A 27212-nucleotide genomic window follows, 5' to 3' on the forward strand; every position below is an offset into this window, starting at 1 on the left:
CTTTATAATATAGGTAAGTTTTTCAATTAAATTAAAACTTGAAACACTGAACTCTTTAGTGTATTTGGAATTCTCTGTTATATGGTATGCCTTATTACTGTTCCGTTGTTCAACAGTTCATTCCAACACCATTTAAAAATTAATCCATTCCTTCCTCACTGATTTTTTTTTTTACCCCCTTCCCCCATTTCTCACTGATCTTTGATGCCTCCTCTGTCATTTCTTGCATTCATATATTTATGAGGTTCTGAATCTCATTTGCCTATTTTGTTTCATCGGTCTGTTTTTACCCCAAGTCCCATTTAGGCTGAGGTAGGATAGTGTATTGTTATCTCTACCTGTGCCTGGGGTAAGGCAGGGTCAGCTGGACCCAGGCACAGCTGGGACTCTGTGTATTTTGGGGGAACTGTTTAAGCTTTCCCGGTCTCATTTCTTTTTCCGTCTGCAAAAGGGGATAATAAAAGCAACCATTTTTTAAAAGGTATTTTAAGAATTAGAAATGATTATTAAGTGGACGGTATCCTGGCATATTTAATAACTATTCAAGGAATGTTAGCTGTTAAGACTGATGATGATACATCACATATTAATATTTAGCCCTCTTTCAAAATTCTTTTAGTTGTATTTACATATATAGCTTCTGAATTAACTTTAGATTCCTTTTTTCTCCCCATCCTATCACAAACCATTCCAGTAGGATTACGATACATTTATAAGCTAATGTGGTGGGAAAATGACATTACTCACTGTCCGTATTCAGAAACTTGGCATTTCTCTCTATTCATTCAAGTTTTCCTTTTTTTTTTTTTATAAGCTTTACTTAATGTCTCCTTCTTAAAGGTCCTATAAGTGATTTTTGGTTAAAGTTATTTTTAGCTATTTTGTTATTAGCTATGGATGGAATCTTTTTTTGTGTGTTACTTTTTTAATGACTTGTTATTGGTAGTTATGTGTTCTTTAGGGATCTGTTGGTCTGTTTTTTTCATTCTGCATACAAATGATGAGCTATTTAATATTGTGCTCTTTTCCATTTCTTTGCTTGTGCATGATCTCTTTTTTTTTTCTTTCTGAAGACTATGATTTATTGTTCTTTCACTGAAATGTTGTTTGGTTCCTTTTCCCCCCTAACTTTGGTTATTTAGGTAAAAACAGATGACATAGCAAGAATTTACCAGCCTAAGCGTTATGCTCTATCACCGAAGACAACGATTACATTGGCACATCTACTTGCTGCTCGTGAAGATCTATCCAAGATCATTAGAACAAGTAGCGGCTCCAGCCGAGAGAAGACGGCATGTGCCATTAATAAGGTTGGGTTTTCTTTTCAGTGCCATGGAGAATGAATTTATAATATCCTCATTTGATGTTTTTACAGATTTTAATCCATTTTTTTGTGGTAAACTCCTAGAAAAGAGAGTGGTGAAAGCATTTCAGTTCATCTAGGCTTAGTTATGTTTTGTGTGTGCATGTTCATTTGAATTTCTGTATTCATAAATTAAGCCACAGTTTTATTTGAATTGGAAGAACGAATAATTGTTTTTGTCAATAGCTTTAGCAAGAATTAATTTGTCTTCTAAGAATGTCATTTTTTTTTTTTTTGTCAGTAAAAATGTGTAGTATTTAAGTACTAACAGATTCCTTATATACTTGGGAAGGAAGGAAGAGTACTTGCTTGAGAGTCATACAGATCAGGATTCACATCCTAGCTGTATCATTTGCAGAGAGAAATCACCCAGGGCAAGTTACTGAGTGTTTTGGAGGTTCCATTTTCTGATTCAGAGTATAGATCCATTTCTCCAACACTGCTTTTAAACAAGCTCAAAGAGACCGAATCTTTTACTTTACAATAGCAGCAATAGTGATAAACTAATCTAGATTTGTCAGTTTGAGTGGCATGTATGGCAGAGTTTATTACAAAAGAGCAAAAAACCAGAAGGGATTTGGGCAATTTTAAAACATTGCTCCTCACTCGGTGTAGTGAAAAAAGTATTCTCTATACAGGATGTCTTGCTAGAGGTATGGTTTGTATGTAAAGTTAGTTATTGCTAAGTTAGTCACCAGTGTTTGTTCCTCTCTCTTCCATTTTAGATCAGTCTCCTCTAGCTTCTGAAAGTATTGTCTTTAAATATGTTACTTAGGGGGCGCCTGGGTGGCGCAGTCGGTTAAGCATCCGACTTCAGCCAGGTCATGATCTCGCGGTCCGTGAGTTCGAGCCCCGCGTCAGGCTCTGGGCTGATGGCTCAGAGCCTGGAGCCTGTTTCTGATTCTGTGTCTCCCTCTCTCTCTGCCCCTCCCCCATTCATGCTCTGTCTCTCTCTGTCCCAAAAATAAATAAACGTTGAAAAAAAAATTAAAAAAAAATAAATAAATGTTACTTAGTATCTTCTATCAGGTGATGATCTAGTCTTGCCAGATTACGAGTTCTACTTCTTAAGTGACATTGTCCATCTCTTTTCCAAGTTTGTAGTCTAATTATTTGAAGGCAGTCTTACCAGTTCTTGCAACACTGTCCCCATATAGCCATCCACGTAGCATGTTTGATGGTGAGACCAATGAGAATAACAACCAAGAAAAGCTCTTTTTCATTGATGATTGGGACATTATTGGTGACTTTAAAAGAGTGTTTGCATTCTTCAAACTTTGGCCCATAGTAAGGGTGTTGTACTTTTTGTTTTTTGTTTATGACATAAATTACTAAAACATGGTTTTGATTAGAGGATCAATGGAAGTAGAACCCAGTTGATTTATAGGTCATTTTGGTTGAGGCATTTACTGTTTTACCTTCTTTCCTGAAAGAAACTAGCACGAAGCTAGTTTCCTAGCTTCCTTCCTCACCACTGTCTGTTTTTCTTTATGGGCATATCAAGTAGCTCCTTTATACAGAAGGCTGGGGACTTAAACCAAACTCTTCCCTGACTTATCCTTCAAAGTATTATCAAGCATGGTTAAGAAAGCCTAGTTAAGTCTTTATTTTCTGTATAATAATATAGTAACTAGTATCATCATTGAAAGTTTGTGAGGTTAAGTTTCAAAGAAGGGAATAGTTCATTGAGAATCCTTTTATCTCTGGAATAATACCTTGGATAATAGTCATTATATTCCTTTCTGACGTCTCATTAAACCCACATGTCACCATATATACTTCATACTTTGTTAAAATAAAATGTGCTTAGAATATAGTCTTTTATTGGATAACCCATGACCAAATGAATGGCAGTGGAAAGTCCAGAGTTGTTGTATAGATAGGAAGTTAATTAATATAGGGTGAATAGTTTACGTATATTGAAAGTGTTCTGCTTAAAATATTTTAGTGTGGGTACTACATTTGTTACAGAATTTGGTAAACAGGGGTGCCTCGGTAGCTCAGTCAGTTAAGTGTCTGACTCCTGATTTCAGCTCAGGTTATGATCTCATGCTTGTGAGATTGAGCCCCACATCAGGCTCCACACTGGGCAGGGAGTCTGCTTAAGATTCTCCCTCTCCCTCTGCCCCTCCCCTGCTCATGCATGCACATGCATGGGCTCACTCTCAAAAAAAAAAAAAAAATTTTTTTTTTTTTGGTAAGCAAATTTAAATAAGGAGAAATTAACAAAGCTCTTAAGTTTCTGAAATATTCCCCAGATTATTTAAAAATAATACCATGTTGTAAGGAATTTTTCACATATCACATTTATATTTTCAATATTAATCTGTACTGCATGTCTGATACTTCCACGTCCTTAAATGTTTGGCTTCTGTTTCTTTATGAGAAGAGTAAGTTCAGTACCACTTAAATCCTTTATCTAAATTGTAACTTCAAAAATATTAGAAACTGAAAGACCATGTTTCTTCACACAGGTGCTGATGGGAAGGGTGCCTGACAGAGGAGGAAGGCCAAATGAAATTGAACCGCCGCCCCCGGAAATGCCCCCTTGGCAAAAGAGACAAGAAGGCGGCGGAAGGGGTGGTTGGGGTGGTGGGGGTGGTGGGGGTGGTCGAGGAGGTGGTGGGGGTGGAAGAGGTGGCTGGGGAGGTGGAGGAGGTTGGGGAGGTGGTGGGGGAGGAGGAGGTGGTGGAGGAGGGTGGGGTGGAAGTGGGGGAGGGGGCGGTAGAGGAGGAGGTTTCCAAGGCAGGGGAGATTATGGCGGGAGGGGAGATTATGGTGGAAGAGGAGGAGGCTATGGTGGAAGAGGAGGGGGCTATGGGGGACGAGGTTATGGAGATCCGTATGGGGGAGGTGGTGGTGGATATAGAAGGTATTGAAAACCACCAAAATTAGATAGCAGTGCTTACTTCTTGGTAGGGACATTAGGTGTAGTGTTCTAAGTAACATACTTAATGTCAGCTTTCAAGTAAACACCATGTTAGCTTCCTTGTTATCATTCTTAAATTGGGTTAATATGTAAGAGCATTGTTTTTATACTACCATTTGATCTCTTAGACAAAGTGATGATTTTTCCATATTCTGTGTACCCTTGAGCATGTCTTTTTAAAAAAAATGAACAAAAATTATTTTTAAAAATGTAAATATTTATTACCATCAAACTTGGAAAATGGAAAGTATTTTATTGTCATGATTGAATTTAGATTGTTACCCGTATTTTATTCAGGTTTGAAACACATAAATTACCCCACTTGTAATGGAAAGGAATATAGACTATTGCCTCATCTGTATTCCTGTGGTTGTGTTTGTATTTGTTAATTACTCTTTATGAAATAGGGAAAGGGACTTATCTGATTGTTGTGTTCAATAGGTAGTTGTCATGACCTGTTTGCTCTTGTTTAGGAAACAGTTTCTCGCCAGGCTTCTGTTAAAGTTCCATTAATTGAAGCTCACATCTACTTTTTGCAATGCATATTTGATTTATTTTCCAAGTGGATTTGAAACCTGTGATTTTCTTTGACAAAGCAAAGTTAAAGACTGAAGTCAGAATTTATTCTGAAGGGATTAAGACAAGTAATTTTACATTACGATGTAGAAAACACTCGTATAAATTGGTCTCTTCATCACTTATGCCATCGCTTTAGGCGTTTGAATATTAAAAGGCAGGCTGAGCTGCACTGCTCAGGATTAGGGCATTATTTCCTGTTTCAGTGCATCAGAGGCAGGATTCAAGGCATCCCTTAGAAATTCTGATTCACAGCTAGATTTGGGAAACCGGCTTAGTGAATGGTTACATGTGGTCTGGTGGTTGGAACAGGTAAAGGTTTGGAGATGAGGAGTTGTGAATTTGAATCATGGCACTAGCCCAGGGGCGCTGTGAGGTGAACCGACCACAGCTCTCAAGGACTGATTTGTCCTCATCTGTCAGATGGGGATTGTGACACTTGATCTCTTCTCAAACTGTTTCATAAAGACCTAAGTATAGTGCGATTTGTTGAGGGCTGTTGTAAATGGTTTAAGAAGTGGGCTCAGTACTGCATTATTCTTTTAGTAAAGAGAGCTAGATAAGATAGTCACACACGTTTTTTCATGCCCACTATAAAATGTCCTGGTGTGGGCGCCTGGTTAACACCTGTGCATAACAACTTCCTCTGATCTAACAAACTCAACAGATAGAAAGTGGAGTACCAGTGGACACATGGTATTTGGCATTTGGCAGTTTCGTTGTTGTTTTGCTTCCAGTAAACCCTGTAGTGAAATCTAAAATAATGTTAAAACTTTAAGGGTAAATATACTGCAGTCTTTGCCATGTATTTTTCAAGCTAACTCTTCAAAGAAATTTGTTCAGGATAGGAAAACATAAACTTTAGGTTATTTGTAAAATAGATTTTTAAAATGTGTTTATATTTAATGAATATACTTAATTTCATTTGTGATAGTTGGAAAAAAAAGGCTTTCCATAATTAAGAAAAAACTTTTTTCAATAGCTATGAACTCTGAAAAATAAATAATTTTTAAAAATATATAATCAAAGACTACTGGACTATAGTTGCTGATACAGAACGGGTTTTCAACTACTTTAACTTCTTTTATCGCTAGAGGTTTATGGCAAATAATTGCAGAAACATTAATTTATCCATTTCTGTAACACCTCTGTGTACTTTCATAGGGGTGCTGTTGGGTTATCCACTGTACTCACTGTGTTACTCAAGTTTATCACTTGCTCCTGGAATTGTATTGGAGCTGGGACCACTGGTGTTTATACATTCCTATAAATGTCACTTGAGTGAAAACCAGGGTGATCTAGACCCTAATATCTTGCTCTCCCCTGGAAGGTAGGATTTTCATGATACCTTTTTTCAGTAAAACTTTCATTTGTAGAAGAGTGTCCTGTGCAGTATCTAGGCCAGCAATAGGCAATTTGGGGCTTTGATGTGAAGAGCCATAATGTAAAAATGTTTTATAAATTGAGGGCAATGCATAGAGTATGATGAATGGTACATGACTGCTTTCTGCAATCTAATACCTTTTGATGTGCCTACTCTTCTAATTTCATTTTTCCTATTATCTCATTTATCCTCCCCTCCCACCCCCTACCTTAGTCTAGCCTTTGGTATCAAATAGCCCATGTAGATAAGACCTTACTGAGAGACTCTGCATTAAAGAAGTAACTAATCTCTTAAACATTAAAGAAAAGGTGGGGGGTGGGGTGGGGAAACACCTGGGTAGCTCAGTCAGTTAAGCATCCAACTTCTGCTCAGATCATGATCTCATGGTTTGTGGGTTTGAGCCCTGTGTCGGGCTCTGTGCTCACCGCTCAAAGGCTGGAGCCTGATTCGGATTCTGTGTCTCCCTCCCTCTCTGCCCCTCCCCTGCTCACACTCTGTCTCTTTCTCTCTCTAAAAAATAAATATTAAAAAAAAATAATCTCTTATCTGGACTATATAAAGAATTTGTGTTCCCATCCATTGTAGACGTGAGCTCTCAGCGAAAGAAGGGATCAGGTATTTTTTTTGAACCTATTCCCTTATGTTCTGTAGATCAGGGAAACCTTGCCTCTCTAAGCAGAAAAACACATTTTAAACCAAGTACACTTAATTACCTTTGTGTCAAAAGAAGGTAGGTGACCCAAAAAAGATTTGTGACCAGAGAATGTTCTGAGCAATGAGAACTCCTTATAAGGAGCACAGGGTGGAGAAATTTGGGATGGGAACTGGGGATGGAAGAGAGGAAAGAGAGGAGGCAGTTTAATCTCTTCTTCAGAGTCAGGTTGTCAATGTGACTTGAAGTGTTACGAATTGGCAAAATGATAGATACACCCACATCCAAATGTACCAGAATGCATTCCTCAGAATTTGAGTGATTGGAATTTACCCCCACTCTTTATTGGTCTGGTTAAACAAAAGTTGGCTGAGGATTAAGGGAAAGCTACGGCTATCTCTTAATCACTCTAAGTAATCATGAACACAAACGAGTTGCTGTGGGTGGTCTACCCTGGACTGAACCACCCTCTCTACCAGTTTCACACACAACTTCAAAGTTCTCCTTTACTTGCTGGTTTTCTTAGAACTGTGGGATTAAAGACAAAAGCCACACAGAAATGGCAAGCTCAAATTTGTCTCCTTCATTGTGAAATTTTCATAGGCAATATTTTGGGACCACTGTGAGTCCTGATGCAGTAAGATGGGAAAAGGTCGAATATTTTTGAACTGTTACTTCTGCATGTTCTGAAACGATTTAGATAAGACTTCTACTGAATAATTAGTTGCTTTGCTTTTCCTTCCAGGAAAACTCAGTTTGGTTAATAAGCGAGTGGTGTCAGCTGTGGATTATAGTAAAAATTCAAGAGAAGCTTCCATATATTCATGAACTAGAAGAAACACAAGACAGCTATGTGGTAGAGATCCTAATATCTTTTATCATATAAATATTACATAAAGAAAACTTACATTAGATATTAAAAAAAAAAACCTTTACAATCTGTACACTTGTTTTTTCCTTGCAGTTCTTTTACATTGTACATCCTTAGACAGAAATTCACAAGTGGTCAGTAAAAAGGCAAGTCAATTACCAAAGAAAATGAAAAGTAATGTTGTTGTTGACAGAACAAGATTTGTCCTTATTTTGACAGATAAATATATGCTCAAACTTATTTCAAGTCCGTACAAGACAAAAATTTGTATCCTAGGCTTGACCAAAATTTTTTCCAGATTATTTCTATATTCCACTAATCCCATGTAACTCAGTGCAAATAATACTAATTTACATGCTGTTCTTCTTTGGCCCTTGCTGGACTGCAAAAACTTGTGATAAAACTGCTTCTTACCCATTTCAGTGAGAAATTCTGGAATGTTTGAGACCTCTAGCCATATACATTTGACTGATTAACGGAGTTCTGACCTTTGGAGTTCTAGGATTACAGATTACACAGAAACTAACCTAGGGTCTGTATTTTGGAGGATAAGGAGAATGAAAAAAAATTTGTGTTAGATAACTATATAAAGAAATTGAGCTGTACCACCTTTGGTCTTTATCAGAGGAAAAGAACAGTGAAGAGTATGAATTTTAAAGATTATCATAAATTTGTTCCATATAAGGTAAGTAGCAAAGTGCTTCTTAAGTTAGATACCAGGTGATGGACTTAAGCAGCCTTCTGGGGGGATTTCTGAGTTTGGATTTAGGAAAGGGTAAATTTGTGTGTAAAGTAATTCTTTGAAACACTAACTGAAAGCTACTCACTAGTTTTGTCACTAATGCTCAGAGCAAGGAGGTATGCAAATGGGAACTGGTCTTTCATCAAGGAAACTTCTTAAATAGTCTGAATCCTCCAAGGAAGCTATACTGTATATGTTCTTCGTATTCTGATTAAGATTTGGTGTTGTTGGCTTTAGGTTTGGAACTTTAAATTGTTGAGATTAAGTTCTTGGCTGTTGGTCAACTTGTATGAATTTCAAGTCTGCTTGGTACCAAGCTTTCCAACATGGAAGGTAAGTTCCCCTCAAAAAGAATGATAATTTGAACTTTTTAGAGAAATCAAGAATCTGATAAAGGAGTTTATAGTTGCCCAACTAAACAAGCCCATTTATCATTAACCTTCATTACTAGAAAGCTCATCGGATTCTTGTGATTTTGCTCAACAATACACTTTATGTGGTGAGCTATTTCTTTATCTTGTAACAAACAACTTTAAATTTGTGGATTTGTGTAAATGACTAAAAGTTGTTTAATTCCACATTTTATGAAGGAGGAGACAAAATTCCAAGCCACATGCATGCTTGATATTGTATATACATAATATACACATATACACTCTGGGCTGTTATTGAAGCCTCTGATCCAATTAGCTTATTTCTAAATAGTATTAAGACCGTATAAGCACAAATTCAGTTCAAAATAGTTAACTTCCAAAAAAAAAAAAAAAAAGATGGCACATGAAAAGTTTAACAGACTCTTCTTCAAAAAGCCTGAAGTTCCTAATTCTATCCAATGTACATCTGTGAGGACAGACATCATGTTTGTAGTATGTTTATTTTAGCTACCTGGCTAGTCATGTCTGAAGTGGTATTTGCCATGTTTCTAGGTGTTTAGTTTGGCTACTTATGACTGTGTGACTAAAACTATGAGTTGACCTGTAATTGGATAATGTTCCCCCCGATCTGTGGCTCCATCTCTAGATGTTTACTCGTAGGTAGGTATTCTCACGTGAGTATGAGCCTAGTGAGGAAGGAGTGGGAGAAGGCTAGTTGATCAGATCTGAGGTAGTGAAGTGGGAACCAGATTCGAAAAGAATGCTGGAATATAGAGGAAGTAAAGCTGTTTGTGGAATGTATTTTTCCACTGTAAGCAAGCTTTGGATGGAACAGGGTAAATCCCTCAGCTCCCAGAAAACCCACAGAAGGAAGCAAATTCATTTTCCAGGGATTTTAGTTCTAAGGAGGAAGTTGCTAGGCAGGCCACATAGGAGAAGCTACCTTGTCAGAAAACTACAGCCATGTTTTTATCAAGCTGTAGGTATTAGTCCCGGGGTTGGGGGTGGCAGATGTTTGTGGTGTGAATGGCAAAAATTTTGCATTCTTCAGCTTTCCTCCCCTTTGATTCAAGTGACTGGAAGGGAAGACAGTTCCACTTACTAGGTTAAAGGAAGAAAAAAAAAAGTAACTTGCTTTTCTCTTTTAAAGTGACCTTTTAAAAGAGCTGGTTGATCTAAGGTACACCAGGTGTTTGTTATTTATTTTAGTTAAGTGAGATCTCTGATATACTCATCTACACATTGTGCTCCTTGAGATTCTTGGCTAAGAACAGTCACCCTGCTCCATCTGAGCTAAGACGTGATTGCTTCTTGCAAGTTGGAGAGTTTCTATTTTCTTCTGTGCATATTTCAGTTGGATCTTTAGAGCGTCATTATCTGCTTTCAGGGTATTTATTTCCTAAAGGGAAAGGAGATGTATGTTAATAAAGCAGCAATGAATAGCAAATCAGTTCCAATATTGGGAGTACTACACTTGATTGGCATTTTCTATTCACTGTGGCTGAGAATTAAAAACTATTTTCGAGGCAGTTATTTTGCTCTGAATAGAACATAACAAGTTAAATACCAAATGAGCATGTGCAAACAGCAATTAGTTTTTGTTATCATATCAAAGATATGAATGGGTAGCAAGCAGAATACATCATTCCCAGATGATAGGTGGATAATAAAACCTTTGGATGTTATATAGTGAGAAACCTAAACTTGGCAGAAACGGAGAGTCTGTGGTCAAGTCTGAGGTATGAAAACAGTGATTTAAATGAAATGAACTATGTCATATGATGGTTTTCTAATTTCCCCCCCAAATCATAGAAAACTAATGGACTCTTTTGATAAAGAATTTATCCTACCCCCTAAATGGGACTTTAGGTATCTAATTCTCTGTGGTAGTTAATTTCCACTTTTTTTTTTTAATTGAAATATATTTGACATATGACATTGTATAAATTTAAGATGTACAACATGTAAATTTGATAGTTAAATTTTAACACTGCCATTGTAGCAATAATCAGCACCTTTCATGTTAGTAGTTTTCCTTTTTTAATAATTGGAAAAATTTAAGATCTGGTGTCAGCAGGCTTCATTATAGTACAGTATTGTCTACATTCATTATACTACGCATTACATCTTTTGGGCTTATTTACCACTCGTAAGTTTGTACCCTTAAACAACATCTGTACTCTCCACCCTTTTTCCCCTGATAACCACCATTTTTTTCTGTTTTTATAAGTTCGGCTTTTTAGAATTCTATATACAAGTGATGTCATACAGAACTTGTCTTGCTCTGACTTACCTCACTTAGTATAATGTGCTCAATGTCCATGTTGCACATTCCTTTCTTACGGCTAATACTCTGTGTGTGTGTGTGTGTGTGTTGTCCCTTCATTGATGAGGTATGGACACTTAGGTTGTTTCCATATCTTGGTTATTGTTAAATAATGCTGCAGTGGACGTGGGGTGCAGATATCTTTTTGAGTTAGTGTTTCTGTGTTCTTCAGATAAATACCCAGAAGCAGAGTTGCTGGATCATATGATGGTTCTGTTTTTAATATTTGAGGAACCTTCACACTGTGTTCCATAGCGACTGTAGTAATTTACATTCTCACCAGCAGTGCATGAGGGTTCCTCCCTTTTCAGCACATCCTTGCAAGCACTTGCTCTCTAGTTTTCCAGATGCTAGACATTCTAACAGGTGTTAGTTGGTATCTCAATGTGTTTTGATTTTGCATTTCCTTGATGATGAGTGATAGTGAGCATCTTTTTATGCACCTGTTGGCCATTTGTATGTATTCTGTAGAAGAGTGTGTCTTTAGTTCTTCTCATTAAAAAAAAATATTTTTTTTAATGTTTATTTTTGAGAGAGAGAGAGAGTGAACAAGAGAGGAGCAGAGAGAGAGACAGAATCCAAAGCAGGCTCTAGCTGTCAGCACAGAGTCTGACGGGGGGCTTGCACCCACAAACCGTGAGATCATGACCTGAGCTGAAGTCAGACGCTTAACCAACTGAACCACCCAGGTGCCCCTAGTTCTTCTCATTTTTTAATCAGACTGTGTTGTTGTTACTGAGTTGGAGGCATCCTTTATATAATTTGGATAGCAGCCCTTTATCCAGTTTATGGTTTGCGAAAATTTTCTCCTATTCTGTATGTTGCCTTTTTATTTGGTTAATTCATTGGCTTTGCAAGACCTTTTAAGTTTGATGTAGTCTCATTTGTTGATTTGCTTTTGGTGTTACATCAAAAAAAAGTCATTGCCAAGACCAGTGTTGAGGAGCTTCTTCCATATGTTTTCTTTTAGGAGTTTTATAGTTATCAGGTCTTATGTTTAAGTCTTTTATACATTTTGAGTTAATTTTTGTGAGTGGTGTTAAGATAGGGGTCTAATTTCATTGCTCTTGCATGTACTTGTCCAGTTTTCCCAACGCTATTTGTTGAAGAGATTATCCTTTTCCACCTTGGGTGCTCTTGGCGCCCTTATCAAATATTAGCTCACTGTATAAGCAAGGTTTAATTCTGGGCTCTCTGTTCCACTGGTCTATGTGTCTGCTTTTGTGTCAGTACCATACTGATTTTATTGCTTTAGCATTGAGTATAGTTTGAAATCAGGAAGTATGATACCTCTGCCTTTATTCTTTTGCGGTTCCATACAAATTTTAGGATTTTTTTTTCCATTTCTGTGAAGAATGCCATTAGTATTTTAATAGGGATTTCATTGAATCTGTAGATGGCTTTGTGTAGTGTAGACATTTTAACAATTCTTCGGATCATGAACATGGGATATCTTTCCATTTGTTTGTGTCTTCAGTTTCTTTCAGCAGAGTCTTGTTTTCATTGTACAGAATTTTCACTTCCTTGGTTAAATTTATTCCTAAATATTTCATTGCTTCTGGTGTTACTGTGAATAGGACAGTTTTCTTTTTCAGATGTTTCATCCTTAGTGTGTAGAAATGCAGCTGATTTCTTTATGTTGACTTTGTAGCCTGCAGCTATACCAAAATTGTTGATTAGTTCAAACAGTAGTTTGGTTATTTTGGCGATTTTATATATACAGACTCATGTGCAAATATTGACAATTTTACTTCTTCCCTGATTTGGATGCTATTTTTTTTGTCTTGCCTAGCTGCTCTAAGATTTCCAGTGATATGTTGAATAAGAGTGGTGAGAGTAGGCATCCTTGTGTCTTGTTTCTGATCTTACTGGAAAAGCTTTAACTTTTTTCCCCATTCAGTGTAATGTTAGCTGTGGGTTTATCGTTTTGGGCCCTTATGTTGAGGTATGTTCCTTCTATACCCAGTTTGGTGTTTTGTTTTGTTTTATGATGAAAGGATGTTTGCTGTATTTTGTCAAATGCCTTTTCTGCCTCTACTGAGATGATCATGTGATTTTTATCTTTCATTTTGCTAATGTGATACATTACATTTATTGATTTGCCTATGTTATCTACTTGCATTCAGTGGATAAATCCTAGTTTGGTCATGGTGTATAATCCTTTTTGTATGTTCTTGGATTTAGTTTGATAATATTTTGTTGAGGATGTTTACATCTGTATTTATCAGCAATACTGGTCTATAGTTTTCTTGTGGTGTCCTAATCTGGCTCTGGTATCGGGTAATGCTGTTCTCTTAGAATACGTTTGGAAGCATTTCTTCCTCATTTTTTGGGAAGATTGTGAGATGAACATTTGGTAGAATTTGCCAGTGAAGCTGTCTGATCTTGGGGCTTTCTCTGTTGGCTAGGTTTTGATTACTGATATAATTTCTTTGCCCTTTATTGGTCTGTTTAGATCTTTATTTCTTCCTGATTCAGTCTTGGTAGGTTGTGTGTTTCTAGAAATTTATTTCTAGGTTATCTAATTTGTTGGCTTATAATTTTCATAATGGTCTCTTATGGTCCGATTTGTGTAGTAACAGTTGCAATGTCTCCTTTCACATTTTTTAAAATGTATGTATGTATGTTTGTTTTGAGAGAGAGAGCACACAGGTAGGGAGAGAGAGAGAGAATCTTAAGAGAGCCCCAACACTGGGCTCGATCTCAAAACCTGAGCTGATATCAAGAGTCGGACGCTTAACCGACTGAGCCACCCAGGTGCTCCTCTTTTTGCATTTCTAATTTTGAGACTTCTTTTTTCTCCTTAGTTTGGCTAAGGATTTGTCAATTTTATCTTTTTCAAGAACCAGGTTTTAGTTTAGTTGATCCTTTCTATTTTTCTGGACTCTTCTTCCTGCTAATTTTGGGCTTATTTAGTTTGTTCTTTTTCTAATTCTTTTAGGTTGTGTATTTGAGAAATAATTTCTTCATATATGCATTTAACTGTAAAAGCTCTCAGAGTTGCTTTTGCTGCATTCCATAATTTTTAAACTTCCTTTCGGTTTCTTGACTCATTTGTTCAGAAATGTGTTGTCTGGTTTCTAAATATTTACAGATTTTCCAGCTTTCCTCTGGTTGATTTCTAGTTTCAGACCATGTGGTCAGAAAAAAATGGTCTGATTTCAGTCTCCTTAAATTTGCTGAGATTTGTTTTGTGCCTATCATAATACTCTGTCCTAGAAAATGTTCTTTGTGCACTTGAGAAGAATCTGTATTCTGCTGTTAGATGTTCTGTATGTTAAGTCCATTTGTTTAAGAATTTGGTTCAATTCCAACGTTTCCTTGTTAATTTTCTGTCTGGATGACCTGCTTATCATTGACATTGGGGTATTGAAACTCCATGTTATCACTATTTTTGTCTACTTCTCCCTTTAGATCTGTTAGTATTTTAGCGTTCCAATATTGGGTGTGTACATATTACTGTTGTGTTATCTTGTTGATGTATCATATCCTTTTATCATTATATGACGACCTTTGTTATGATTTTTGACTTGAAGTCTATTTTCTTTGATAAAAGTGTGGCTATTCCCGCTTTGTTTTGGTTTCTGTTTGCATGGAATATCCTCTTCCATTACTTTACTTTCAGCTGTTTGGAGCTGAAATGAGTTTCCTTAGGCAGCATAGAATTGGGTCTTATTTTTTAACCATCAAGCCACTCTGTGACTTCTGATTGGTGAAACCAATCTATTTATATTTTAGAGTGATTATTCTTAGGTAAGGACTTACCACTACCATCTTATTTGCCTTCTGGTTGTTTTATATCTCCCTTTTCTCTTCCTCTCTATTTACCTTTGTAAAGTGATTTTTCCATGGTGATTTGCAGTCTTTTTTTTTTTAATGTTTTGTGGTGGTCTTTTTTTGCTCTGTGGTTACCATGTGACTTATGTATAAATGATAAATAAAATGGTCCTTTTTATCTTAAAAAATTTTTTTAACTTTGAGAGACAGAGTGTGAGTGCGGGAGGGGCAAAGAGAGGGAGACACAGAACTGGAAGCAGGCTCCAGGCTCTGAACTGTGAGCACAGAGTCCAACGCGGGGCTTGAACCCAAAAGGCGTGAGATCGTGACCTGAGGTGAGGTCGGACACTTAACCGACTGAGCCACCCAGGCACCCCAGTATGTGTTTATTTTTGAGAGAGGACAGCATGCAAGCAGAGAGGGAGACATAGAATTGAAAGCAGGCTTCAGGCTCTGAGCTGTTAGCACAGAGCCTGACTCGGGACTTGAACTCACGAACCACGAGATTGTGACCTGAGCCGAAGTCAGACACTTAACCAACTGACCCAGGTGCCCCTTGGTCCTTTTTATTGCCTTTGTTTACCTATAAAGGTTCTACTTTTTTATTTCTTCCTTTTTATATTTATGTCACAACTTATCTTTTTTTACTGTGAATTCATTGAGAAATTATAGTAGCTATAGTTATCTTTAATGCTCCTTTCCTGAGGCCTTTATACTCTAAGAGGTTGAATACACCATTCTAATATAGTCACAGTTTTCTGTTTATTTCTCATCACTGGTGGAATTTTATGTACTTTCATTTGCTTTTATGTCACTAATTAGCATCTTTTCATTTCAGTTTGGAGAACTACTTTCAGCATTTCTTGCAAGGCAGGTCTCATGGTGGTGAGTTCCTTCACATTTTGTCTGAGAAAGCATTTTACCTTTGTATCTGAAAGGTGAGTTGACTGAAAGGTATTCTTGATGGGCAATTTTTATCTTTTACTACTTTGTCATTCCACTCTCTCATGGCCTTCGAGTGTCTGCTGAGAAACCTGACAGCTAATGGGGGTTCCTTTGTAGGTTTCTCCTTTTTCTCCAGTCTCTAAGATTCTTTATCACTGACTTCTGACAGTTGCTTATAACGTCTTGAATAAGGTCCTTGTACATTAATTGAGTGGTCCATTAGCTTCTTGGACTTGTGTTCTCCAATTTCTTCTCCATGTTGAAGAAATTCTCAGCTATTATTTCTCTAAATATGCTCTCTCTCCCTTTTCCTTCTGGTAGCCCTGTTATAGTTTTCTCATTATATCTGATGGCTTTTGCAGGGTTTCTTCACTTTTTAGTTCTCTTGCCTCTTCTGAATCATTTCTAAATTCCTATCCTCTAAGTTGTTAGCTCTTGATCTGATTTCCTAAGCTTTCTAGTCTACTGCCTTCTGTATCTCATTGAATTCTTTAGCTCTGGAATCTCTGGTGTTTTTAAAAAAATTTCAGTCTTTGTGCTAATTAACTCCTTCTGTTCATTAGTTTTATTCTTTGGTTTATTGAATTAGCTTTCTGAGTTGAATCTCTTCATAACAACTATTCTGAATTCTTGATCAGTTAAGATCCCAATATTCCACGCCTTTGAGTTTGGTTGTTGGAATATACTGTGATTTCTCAGAGTATTCGATGAAACGTGCCTCTGCCATCACATGTGAAGTAGCACACACTTTTCTTTGTTACAGTTCAACAGACAGGCAGTTAAATCCTTTCTGTTTTTCCTAAGGTGGCCACATGCTGTAGCTCAAGTTTTGGGTTTCTTTTTACCTGAGCTGACTTTGGTGGTGTAGTTGGGAGTGTGTGCTAAAAAAGCTGGTGTACACAGTGCTGGAGGGGTGCCCGTGGCATGAGAGGGGATCCTCCAGTGGGGGTGCTCCTGGAGGTCCGTGGGCAAACCTGCTGAAACCCCAAGGGAGGCAGCGGGGAATGTGTTCCTTCAGTGCCTGTTGTTATTCTCGTCTGCCTCTTTCCTCTCTTTCCCCCTAGTCCTGGAGGTCCCTGTTTAGAAATCTGAGCACTGTTGGAGAGAAAGGGGTCCCTCCAAATGCAGCCTGTGCAGCCAGGTGGTTGGTCAGTCACCACTCGTGCTTTCCCTGTCCTCTGTGAGGGAGGACGCCTCCAAACGCCCCCCTGGCTGGCAGGACCTCCACTTCTCTATCTTCCTTGCATGTCCACCCTGGTTTGCACTCTCCAGTAGTGCTCTCACCTGATCATGGCAAGACGGGCACGCAGGGTCACCAGTTCCCTTGGATCCAAAGCCCCCCCTGAGGTCCTGTCCACCTATTTAAAAAAAGTCTCCTGGGTACGTAACGCAGTCACTTTTTGTTTGGTTATGAATAACCAGTTTGTTGTAAATAAAGGGGCGAGTGAAAAGGTACAACTCCCGCTGCCATGATGACGTCTCTTGTCTTCGGACTTGGAATCCAGTGTTGTTATATCAGATTGATGACTCCCTCCCCACAAATGTGGGCAATTTCTGGGTGATTTGCATACAATCAGTTGTTTCTCAACAAAAATTAGCTAGCGATGTGCTAGGTAATGTGTCAGACGATAACAGTAATTATTCACAATCTGCAGCAAGTCGTAGAGAGCATGGATTCTTGGCCTTGTATTTTACACAAGAGCAAGTAAGGCACAGTTTAACAGCTAGTTTAATCACAAGTCTTTGTCCCCAAGACCAGAGTTCTTGTAAGCTGCTTTTGGCAGTTTCTACCCCTAAAGAGAAAGGGGTTTGTGTAAGTTAAAGCAGGTCTTAAAACATTCTGAGCAAGAGAATACCTTTCATCTAGAAAACCTGGTATTTTTTCATCTGTTCCTCTTAACATTACGTTCTTTGTTCAAAGCACCAAGAGTTTCACATATGTTATCTAACTTGTTTCTTCAAATGTTTCTGTATTTCATTTTCTAGGAGTCTTTGACAGGGAAGGAACAACACTGAGGACAAGGTAGGGAATTCTGAGGCCCTTTTGGGCAATTTCACTACATAGAATTATTTAAGGAATTCTAGCTACTGGATGTTGATTTTGGGTTTGTACTGATAGGCCTCCAAAAACACATGGCCAACCTGGATGTTTTGGAAAAAAGAAAACCTTTAATAAAGTGATAATGTTAGATCTAAGCATCCCTAGTTACCTATCACTGGTAGGAACCTGAGCCAGCCCTCAACATGACCCCTGGACTCCAAAAACTCAATCCTGTCAGCCAATTAACATCTTCTTTTTGTTTGAACAACTGCCTGTTGTCCTTTTCCTTATCCTCCTCTTGCACTATGCCCTTTTCTCTGTGGGGCATCTTATAATTAGGACCTCCTAAGCCTAACCAAAAAAAGGAAGCTCCTGGTACTATAACAGTTACCAGTTTATACATTATATAATATATTATATACAGCTGTGTATCTGCCAGATACTGTCTAATGTATTTACAAGATCAAGGTATTACAAGATGTACAAGATGTATTTCCTTGCTCATTTATATTAAGAGGAAGGCTTACATGCTTTTTTGGGGAGGTGCTTAGGCAACCGTAAAAGTCCCAAAACATCCTGATGAGTAGGTTAACAAAGACCTCTAGGGGAGGAGGATTTAATTTCATCTAGAAAAAGGGTGTGGTGTCAGCACAGTAGAGCTGACCAGTAGAAACTGGTTTTTCTCAAGGAGGCTGTTGTGAACACACTTTGGGCCTGGCACCAACACTTTAAAATGGTACCCTTCTGGCATACAGGGAGCTCTGTCGGTCTTGTTCTACTCATGTAATGTGAGCCAGGGCCTCCACTGGTTTGAAAGAAAGCCAGAATCCTTTCTGTTCTTTTGTGGCTCTATCCTACGAGTAATCAACCTGGTCAGCATCTTCAGCGCTTTTCCCTGGGTTAGCCCCACTTCTCTCGGCGTCTGAAAGAAAAGAAAAGGAAGGTACCTGTTCCAGCTCTTGGTAGGTTGGCAGTCTGAGATGACGGAGATCCTCCTTTGATTTTATGAGGGATTCTTTATTCTCCCACTTGACAAAAGCCCGCTTTCTGACCAAGACTGGGCTGGGGCAAGGAGATGTGGGACTAGGAAGCACATACAGAGTATCCTGGGCTGTCTTCCTTGGGGAAGAGAGCACAAAGGGACCACAGGGACGCTCACTGCCAAGCCAGGGCGGGGATTCCGTCTGGGTGGCCTTGTGGGCGACAGTCCTCTTCAGCCGAACAGAAATCTTCTGTGAGGACACTCCCATGAGCATGATGGTCCGATCTTTACTTTCCTCACTGTGTTCCACAGCCTCCCCATTAGGGAATGTGAAAGGTCCCTCCTCAGGTGCTGTAGGAAGATATGTGGCATGTTGGTACTCTAGTCAGAAAAACAGACTCAACTGACAACTTTCTTATTCTAGGCCCAAAGTGGACTCATTTGCAGGCACCCTCTTTAGGGGATAAAGGCTACCAGAGCCACTGGTGCCAGGCTGCGTCTACCCAGAGAAACAGGCATTTTTCTATTTGCACAAAGGCTGCCCAGAAGATTTGTTTCTGCAGGTAAGCTCAAGTCCCTGCCTCAGCGCAAGAGAAACGGTCTATGAATATTAAGTAAACATTTCAAAAAAAAAATTCTTTTTATTTCAGAGCATATGTGAATGAGGGGGAAGGGGCAGAGAGGAGAGACAATCCTGAGGAGGATCCACTCTTATAGCCCAGGTGATGTGGGGCTCGAACTCACCAACCGTGAGTTCATGACCTGAGCTGAAATAAAGAGTCCGATGCTTAACCGACAGCTACCCAGGGGTCCCAGTCCATAAATATTTTCTGTGGACCCTGGGATTTGGGAGCTCTCAGCATTCAAGGTTTGGTCCTATTATAGGAGCAGGTAGGAGTTTTCTTTGGGACCCATTTGTATAGTGGGAATAACATAGGGAAGTTCTAGCTTTGTTTGATACTGGTTGGAAAGGAGAGAGGAATCATTCTGGTTTTCTTCTTCCACCCAACACCCTTGCCCAGGACCCAGCCTGGATAGTGTACAAATCCAACGTGGCTTCTGGACAACAAAAAAATTTCTAATACTAGAAACTTTATAGGGATCCTAGTTTAACTTTCCCCCAGAGGACATAATTTAGCACTAAATTTTTACCCAAATAAAGTTTAAAACTGTAATTAACAGAAGTATCAGAATATTTAAATTACTGTATTTATCCTAAAGTAACAACCCTGTATTTTTTGGAGGAGCATTTTGGATGATGATATTTTGTATCTCCATCTTTTAATAGGCCCCAGACCTTCATGTTGCTCTCTGCCACCTTTCTCCCATCAAAATTTGTATTTTATGTGACAGAATTGTGGTCCCTAAAGATGATGTTTAACTCTGAAAATGTGTCTTCCACAATGGTGTCTGTGGTGGTTTCTATTAAGAATGGGAAGGACAAAGGTCATCTTTCCTCCCCGAAAACTTTACCCTTCCCACTTCACTTTCCAGAGGAATGTTCTCAGTGTCTCCTTACCATGGAGCAGGTCTTTGGCTCCCAGTGAGCAAAGGCTGGATGTTGGCCCTCCAGGGGTACTGTTCTCGGTTATTGCTGCTGGGTTCTTGGCTCGCTTCTTGCACTCAAACACAACCAGATCTTTGCATTGTTTGTGGCAGTTCATCCCGCAGTCTGTGGACAAGACAGCCTAGTCAGCAAGGCTTTGGCTTTCTTTTCCAGAGTCTCAAAACCACACTCATGCAGGCTGTCTTGTCACACATGCCTGTCCTAGTCTGGAGCTAGGACACCTGCTATTCCTAATGAACCTAGTAGTCGTATTTGGTCAACTCTGGATCTTACCATCTTGCTGTAGCCCTTATCATGAGTCTCAAGCAGCATCCACTGTCTTGGAGACAAGTCATGTCCTAGTCATCCTGCATATACTGCCTACCTTAAGGAGACCCCCTAAAGGCTCCCAGCTCTTAGGTCTTACTCTTTCTTTCTTGCAGTAAAAGTCTCCTGTCCACTCCTGAATTTTTCTAGTCATAAGGAAGGACAATTAGGCCCTGAGGTACCTACTGATAAAAGGAAAACTGGCAAGGCCCTTTGGTAATCACTTCCATTCCCAAAGTGCCTTTCCTTAGGGACCCACCTTTTTCATGGCCATATGAAAGCCTCTCCTACCCGTGATCTCTGTTTCCAGAACAACCCATACAGAGAGAGGACCTTGTAAGGGGAAGCTTTATAACCGGTCACCCAGGCATTCCTCTTCTCTGTGGTGGCAGTCACTCTCACTGGGTGCTCTAGGGAAGCCAGTTTGGGGATGAGGCTGTAAGCTGCACTGAGAAGTTGGGGATTCAATGGACAACTACTATCGGTAAAAAATGCTTTATTAGGAGAGCGTCAAAGACCAGAAAAAGCAAGACAATCCACAAAACTGAGCCTTACCTTTACATCGGTATCCTTGTTTGATCACTCCCCAGAGCTATGAGACAAGATAGGAGACAGTTAGAGCACACTGTACATCCTTCATCAATCTGGTATTAGGCGAGAGACATTGATACCCATTCTTTATTTTCCCTCATTGTGCTCTCTTCCTCAAGGAAGGAAAGCCTTGTTTATCTCCTGACCTTAAACTGCAAACACGAAGATTTTGTGATCACAGTCTCATGCTCTCAAGAAACTCAGTAGTGTGGACTTATGGCCTAGGCTGCCTTTTTAAAAAATTTTTTTAAATGTTTATTTCTGAAGGAAAGAGAGACTGAGCATGAGTGGGGGAAGAGCAGAGAGAGGGAAACACAGAATCCAAAGCAGGCTCTGAGCTGTCAGCACCGAGCCCTATGAGGGGCTCAAACTCACAAACTGTGAGATCATGACCTGAGCCGAAGTCGAACGCTTAACAGCCTGAGCTACCCAGGCACCTCTATGGTCTAGGCCTTCTTGAGGCTTGAAGTAGATGAATCAAAGAATAAACAGGTTTCTCAGAACTCCAAACTAAAGAACAAGTATACAGAATTCTGTGGTCAGGGATTAGGTTGGACAGGGCTGGGACAGAGGAGGGGCAGAGCTACATGGCTTCTTAACAGCAGTTCCTTTTGAAGGGGGAAGAGCAGGGATGTCTCCTATTTTTTTTTTTTTTCCTAACATTGGAAATAGCATCTGAATATAATTACTTAAAAAGTATGTCCCAAATATAACATTTCCTTACCATTTGTCCCAAGCCTCATGCACCAGAGGTAAAAACAATATCCGGAAGAAATGGTAACATTCAATTCAAGTTAACCATGCATCAAACCATTTGAGAACAAGGTTATTAGAGCTTAGGCTCTAAGCTGGCATAGTTGATAAGGGACTCTAGGAACAACTTACAAATCCAGCACAGTTGTCACAGAAAGTAGGTTTCAGGTAGGTGGTCTCTTGGAAGTTGTGAGGAAAGCCCAGGCCCAGCTTGGAGTAGATGGAGCTGGCTCTCATGAAGTAGGCCGTTATCTCCTCTCTGCTGATGAGGCCTTCCCTGCCAGCGAGCGACAGACCAGGTGTGAGTAGGGTCTGAGGTAGAGAGACTGGCTTCTAGCCTTAGAAACTCACCTTTTTTGTTTTGCTTTTTGTTTTTAATTTTTTTTTTTTAAGTTGATTTATTTGAACAATCTCTATACCACACGTGGAGCGCGAACTCACTACCTCAAGGTCAGGAGCTGCACATGCTCCACCGACTGAGCCAGCCAGGCACCCCTCACTTTTGTTTCTATCCTTGCGTGGCAGTACAGCACATAGGACTGAGGATTACTTCCATGAGCCCTCTTAAATAGCGATACATGGACAGCATGTAATAAAGAGGTGATGTGGTAGTATCCACTTCTACAGAGGTGTTATCTGGCCAAAGCAGGTTTTCCTAGCAAATTTTAAGACTTGAAAAAAGAAATGGAAACTGTGTATAGGGAGAGAAATACCTTATGCTGCGGTTTGCCTTTAGACAGTACATGACATATAACTGGAACCCACGTGCCATACCTTTGATTTCACACAGAAAACCAAGAGAGCTTCTATCAACTTCAGAAAAATAGGCAAGGTATTAATAAATAGTTGTTTCTCATAATCTGTAGCCAGAAGGAAGACTAAAGTTTTTCTTATTTCTTGTTGACTAAACTGGCAGGTTTATGAAATTTTCAGTTCTGAGACATTTAACACAGATGTGTTTTTTATTGTCTGTTGTGATCTGAACCAAAACCAGACAGGCATTCATGTGATGATTGCTCCCTTAGCACCAAGAGCCTCATATTCCATACACAGACCCTCACCTGTCTTTGTCCATCACACAGAAGGAAAAGGGGAAACTGGCGGCAATCTTCTCAAACTCTTCCTGAGAAATGTATCCATCCTGGTCATGATCATAGTTCTTGAAGACCGACTGTGAAAAGAGGAGTTTCTCTGGTGGTTACCAAAGCAAAACCGATCGTTTCTCCCTTTAGCCAAATGACAAAGGGTTGAGCATCTGATAAAAGCCTCTCCTCAGCCTGAATGAGAGGACACGGTTCCCTCAGGTCCATTAGTGTACCAATCGTGCCGTCTGCCCGGTGCCTGCTTGCTCCTAGCTCACTGCACAGGGGTGTCCCCTCTGCTCTGCCCCCCTTCCACTGCTTCTGTGAACAGCCCAGCTGCAAGTGCTCCCTGCCCTGTAGTCCTCTACTAATTATTCTGACACGTACTGGCTCTCACTTTTCTGTTATGCTGGATTGGTCCATAAGGATGAATATAGACACACACTCTCCTCAGCAGTTAACCGTGAAGAGAATCAGGAAGGCCAAATTTGCAGTATTAGATTCTCCTTATTATCCTTATTTCTACTAAAACCCTTCTACCACCTCTCTGCCCCCAAATCCACTGCTATGCTCTCCTGCTTGGTCTCTAAGAGGAGACACACCCCCCCGCAACAGGAGGTCAAAGCGTGTTGGCAAAACGTAACCAATGAACTGTCCTGCAGGCACAATATGAGGTGTGCGCTAGGAACAAGTGTCAGGTTTCCCACCTTTGCGCGTCTGCCACCGTGTCCCCCAGGCCGCATACAGAACTATGCCAGTTTGTATGTGCCTTGCTTCTGTCTGCTGGAGCACAGCTGTACTTACATCCACCATCCTCTGGACGTGTTTGCTTATGGTCTTTGGGTCAGGTTTGGGAGATACTCCAGAAGCCCAGTCCACTACTACTGGGGGCTTTGAAGGTGTTAGTGGCTGAAATGAAATATTCAGAGAAATCCCTGTGACTATAAAGCACTACAACCAGCAGCAACTTCCTTTCCCACTACCTCACGGCTGCATCTATGGACAGCCCTCAACTATGTGCCAGGGCCAGGAACTGAGAGCCGGTGGAACTGAAATCTTGAGCTCTAATCCTGGCTAATAACAACTGTTGTGCTTCATAGCTGACAAAATGCTTCTCACGTGTATTATCTCCCATCTACAGATAATTTAAACTTACCCATTAGACTTTCTGTCAAACTGTCAGCAAAAGACTGGATCATTTAAATTTCCTCTCTGTTCTCTACTTACTGGTTAATAAAGATGTGGATGAGGAGAAAAACAGCTAAACGGCAGGATAACACAAGGAAGAAAGCCTGAGGCCTGGACAAGGGGAGATGGAATCCATTCCTAAATATTTGAGACTTGACCCAAATGGAGGAAGGTACCCTTTCCACGGAAATGCCTCTAACACCCTGAAAGTGGAACCTGCTAAGAATTTTCAGTGAACAGCTTTCATTAGAGTAGGAGCTAGAACTTGATCTTTCGGTTGTAGAGACAGTATCATGTAGCCACCTGAACAGACAAATTGAATTTCTTATGTGTGGATAACTCTCTCCCCTGAGTACTATCTGGGGACTGGGCAGCTTCCCCGGAGACTGCAGGGGAATTCTGGTCCTTCACAAGGAAAACTGAAATTTTCACCTGCCTGTACGGGAGGTGGGGCGAGACAACCTGTGTAGATCCTTCCTTGCAGCACCAGGACTGCACTGTTGTGAGGACTTGTCAGCACAAGAGGTCAAAAGACCCAGGAGACTGTCCTTTCTGACCCAGATGAATACAGGATGATCTCTATGGCTTTACTAAGTAGTATACACTTATCATCAAAAAATCAGAGAAGAGAAACGAATGATGTGAGGATACTTTATAATAGGAAGGAGATGTCACTATGGCCCGCAACACCATCTCCCTCCTCAGTAAACCACTGACTGCACCTGTCATTTGGATGTGCTTAGGGCATATATTTACAGTTCCTGTATTAGTCTCATCCCTTCAAGTAGACTGCAGGCTCTTTCTGGCCAAGAATTACTTGTACATATGGTGAAGTTTTCTCTGTGCCTAGCACAAGGTTGGGCAGAGTGGAAACAGTACTTATCACATAAAGATTTGTTCCTTAAGATGATGAGCTCGAGCAACTTGTAAAGCACCTGTTACATGCAGCAATCTTAGCACAAAAATATGAACAACTCACTGGGGCTTTGTGGTTCCTTGGTTCCCGGGCATAGGACAGCTCATAGATTTCATCTTCAGTGTAGTAGAGATCTAAGGACAACTGCAGATCAAAACAGAACAGGGTTAACTGCTAGGATGTTGTTTGCCTTTCCCAGGGTTGATGGGTTTCTTTCTTGGTACCTCCTCCTCTCCTGTTGTTTATTTACTCTTCTAGGCTCTTTGTTTTTAAGATTCACAAAGCTTAGAGGGCGTAACACTTGGTACTGCAATAAGGCAAACATTAGCTCCTTCTTATTAAATGTTTTAAATTTTGGAGAAGTTTCAAGATGTCCTCTTTTAAGATCTGATTTAATATCTAAGCCTGTATCTAGAGCTTAGGCAGAAGGCCCTATGTGGTCAGATGGTCCACACCTCACTTGTTCTCTACAACAACCCAGTTTAAATGACAACAGGTATTATAAAATGATACTAAGAGTTAATTTCATATAATCTTGTTTGTAACCTAGAGTCTACGGATGGCTTCAAGAGGTCCAGAACTCGTGTCTATTTTTCTGGGAGGTTCATGGTTTTCATCACATGATTTGTGATCCAAGAAAGTTAAGATTTGGTACATCTTTTTAACAGACAATGGCTAAGGCCAAGGCCTGCCACAGTCATCTGGCCAGTTAGCAAAAGGGCTAACATTAGACCCCAGCTGGCTGTGAATCCTGGGGCTCTATCAGAATCATGATGTGAGGGAGGAAGAGGCTGTAACAGTTACTCCATTCTACAAAAATACAGATAAAAAGTTGTATAATTTTAGAACTGAGAAGTTATAAGTTATCCCAGAGAGTAATCTCTGATTTACAGAGGAGGAAACAGATTTAGAGTTACATGCCCACAGTCACAGTGGTGAGCTACAGAATCATGCTTCTGGAAGGGAGTTTATCTGACCATGCAGGTAGGCTCCTGCACCACCACATGTGTTCACCTCTTCTTGACTCGAATGCCTCCATTTTGTTTGCTTTTTTTACTCACTGCCTTACCCTTTTGTAACTGAGAATACACTATCCCTAACTCTTACAAAGTTTTGTATCCTAATTTGTTATCAGCTTCCTTCCTCCCAGAAAGTTGAGGATTGCTTTTGTAGCTGGGGGCAAGAAACAATTCTAGGATTCTGGAGGGCATACTGCTCAGGAGCATAACCTCTGGAGTCCTACCACCTGGGTGTGAACCCAGGTTCTGCTGCTTACTCACGTGTGGTCCTCTGACACGTCATATCCTTATGCCTCAGTATCCATGTCCAAACAATGGAGATGATGGTAGTACCTACTCCATTGTGTTTCATGAAAATGAACTGAGCTAATACTTGGTAAGGCGCAGAGAGTGGTGTGTGGCATACAGACAGCCCTCAGTAATTGCCTCCCGTGTGAGCCTCACCGTCAGCAGGTGCACCAAGTCCTTGTTGGCTTCCAGGGGTGGGGCCACCTCTTGCAGCTGGACCAGTTCGTTGATATGATTATAAAGAGCCAGCAGCTTGTGGACGTTCACCTTCCCATCCTCCAGGTAATCGGGCATGGCCTCGTACAGGGAGATGAGGTCCTTGAGGTGCACCCCCAGGATGGGAATCTTGAATTGGGTGCACTCCCCGTAGGCTCGCCGGTAGTTGTCATAGTTTCTACAGGAGGACAGGAGCTCGGTCATCTCCCCCAGAACCTACAAAACAGAAGAGACCCATTCACAGGTGCCCACCAGGCCAGGTGTACTGTCCGCAGAGGCCACCTTGTTTCCTCTCAGCCTCTCCCACTATTTCACCCCATCCCT

At 40.1% G+C, this 27212-nt stretch overlaps 2 protein-coding genes across 2 annotated transcripts in view; one reads left to right on the top strand and one right to left on the bottom strand.

The window, feature by feature from the left end:
• Positions 1 to 4831, top strand: part of FAM98B (family with sequence similarity 98 member B) — a 37378-nt gene extending 32547 nt beyond the window's left edge. Inside the window, exons 7-8 of the mRNA XM_040492253.1 lie at positions 1143 to 1310; positions 3838 to 4831. Coding sequence (XP_040348187.1) covers positions 1143 to 1310; positions 3838 to 4242 — 573 coding nt within the window. The 3' untranslated portion in view covers positions 4243 to 4831. The remainder of the gene's footprint in view (positions 1 to 1142; positions 1311 to 3837) is intronic.
• A 3707-nt stretch (positions 4832 to 8538) lies between these two features.
• Positions 8539 to 27212, bottom strand: part of RASGRP1 (RAS guanyl releasing protein 1) — a 79768-nt gene continuing 61094 nt past the window's right edge. The window contains exons 9-17 of the mRNA XM_040492252.1: positions 26829 to 27104; positions 25429 to 25509; positions 24066 to 24170; positions 23241 to 23350; positions 22312 to 22456; positions 21391 to 21427; positions 20482 to 20634; positions 18928 to 19313; positions 8539 to 10290 (exon numbers count right to left, since the gene is read on the bottom strand). Of these exons, the coding sequence (XP_040348186.1) occupies positions 10156 to 10290; positions 18928 to 19313; positions 20482 to 20634; positions 21391 to 21427; positions 22312 to 22456; positions 23241 to 23350; positions 24066 to 24170; positions 25429 to 25509; positions 26829 to 27104 (1428 nt within the window). The 3' untranslated portion in view covers positions 8539 to 10155. The remainder of the gene's footprint in view (positions 10291 to 18927; positions 19314 to 20481; positions 20635 to 21390; positions 21428 to 22311; positions 22457 to 23240; positions 23351 to 24065; positions 24171 to 25428; positions 25510 to 26828; positions 27105 to 27212) is intronic.

The sequence above is a fragment of the Herpailurus yagouaroundi genome, unplaced genomic scaffold (genome assembly GCF_014898765.1).
Source record: "Herpailurus yagouaroundi ecotype Mexico unplaced genomic scaffold, PumYag 184, whole genome shotgun sequence".
Taxonomy (NCBI): domain Eukaryota; kingdom Metazoa; phylum Chordata; class Mammalia; order Carnivora; family Felidae; genus Herpailurus; species Herpailurus yagouaroundi.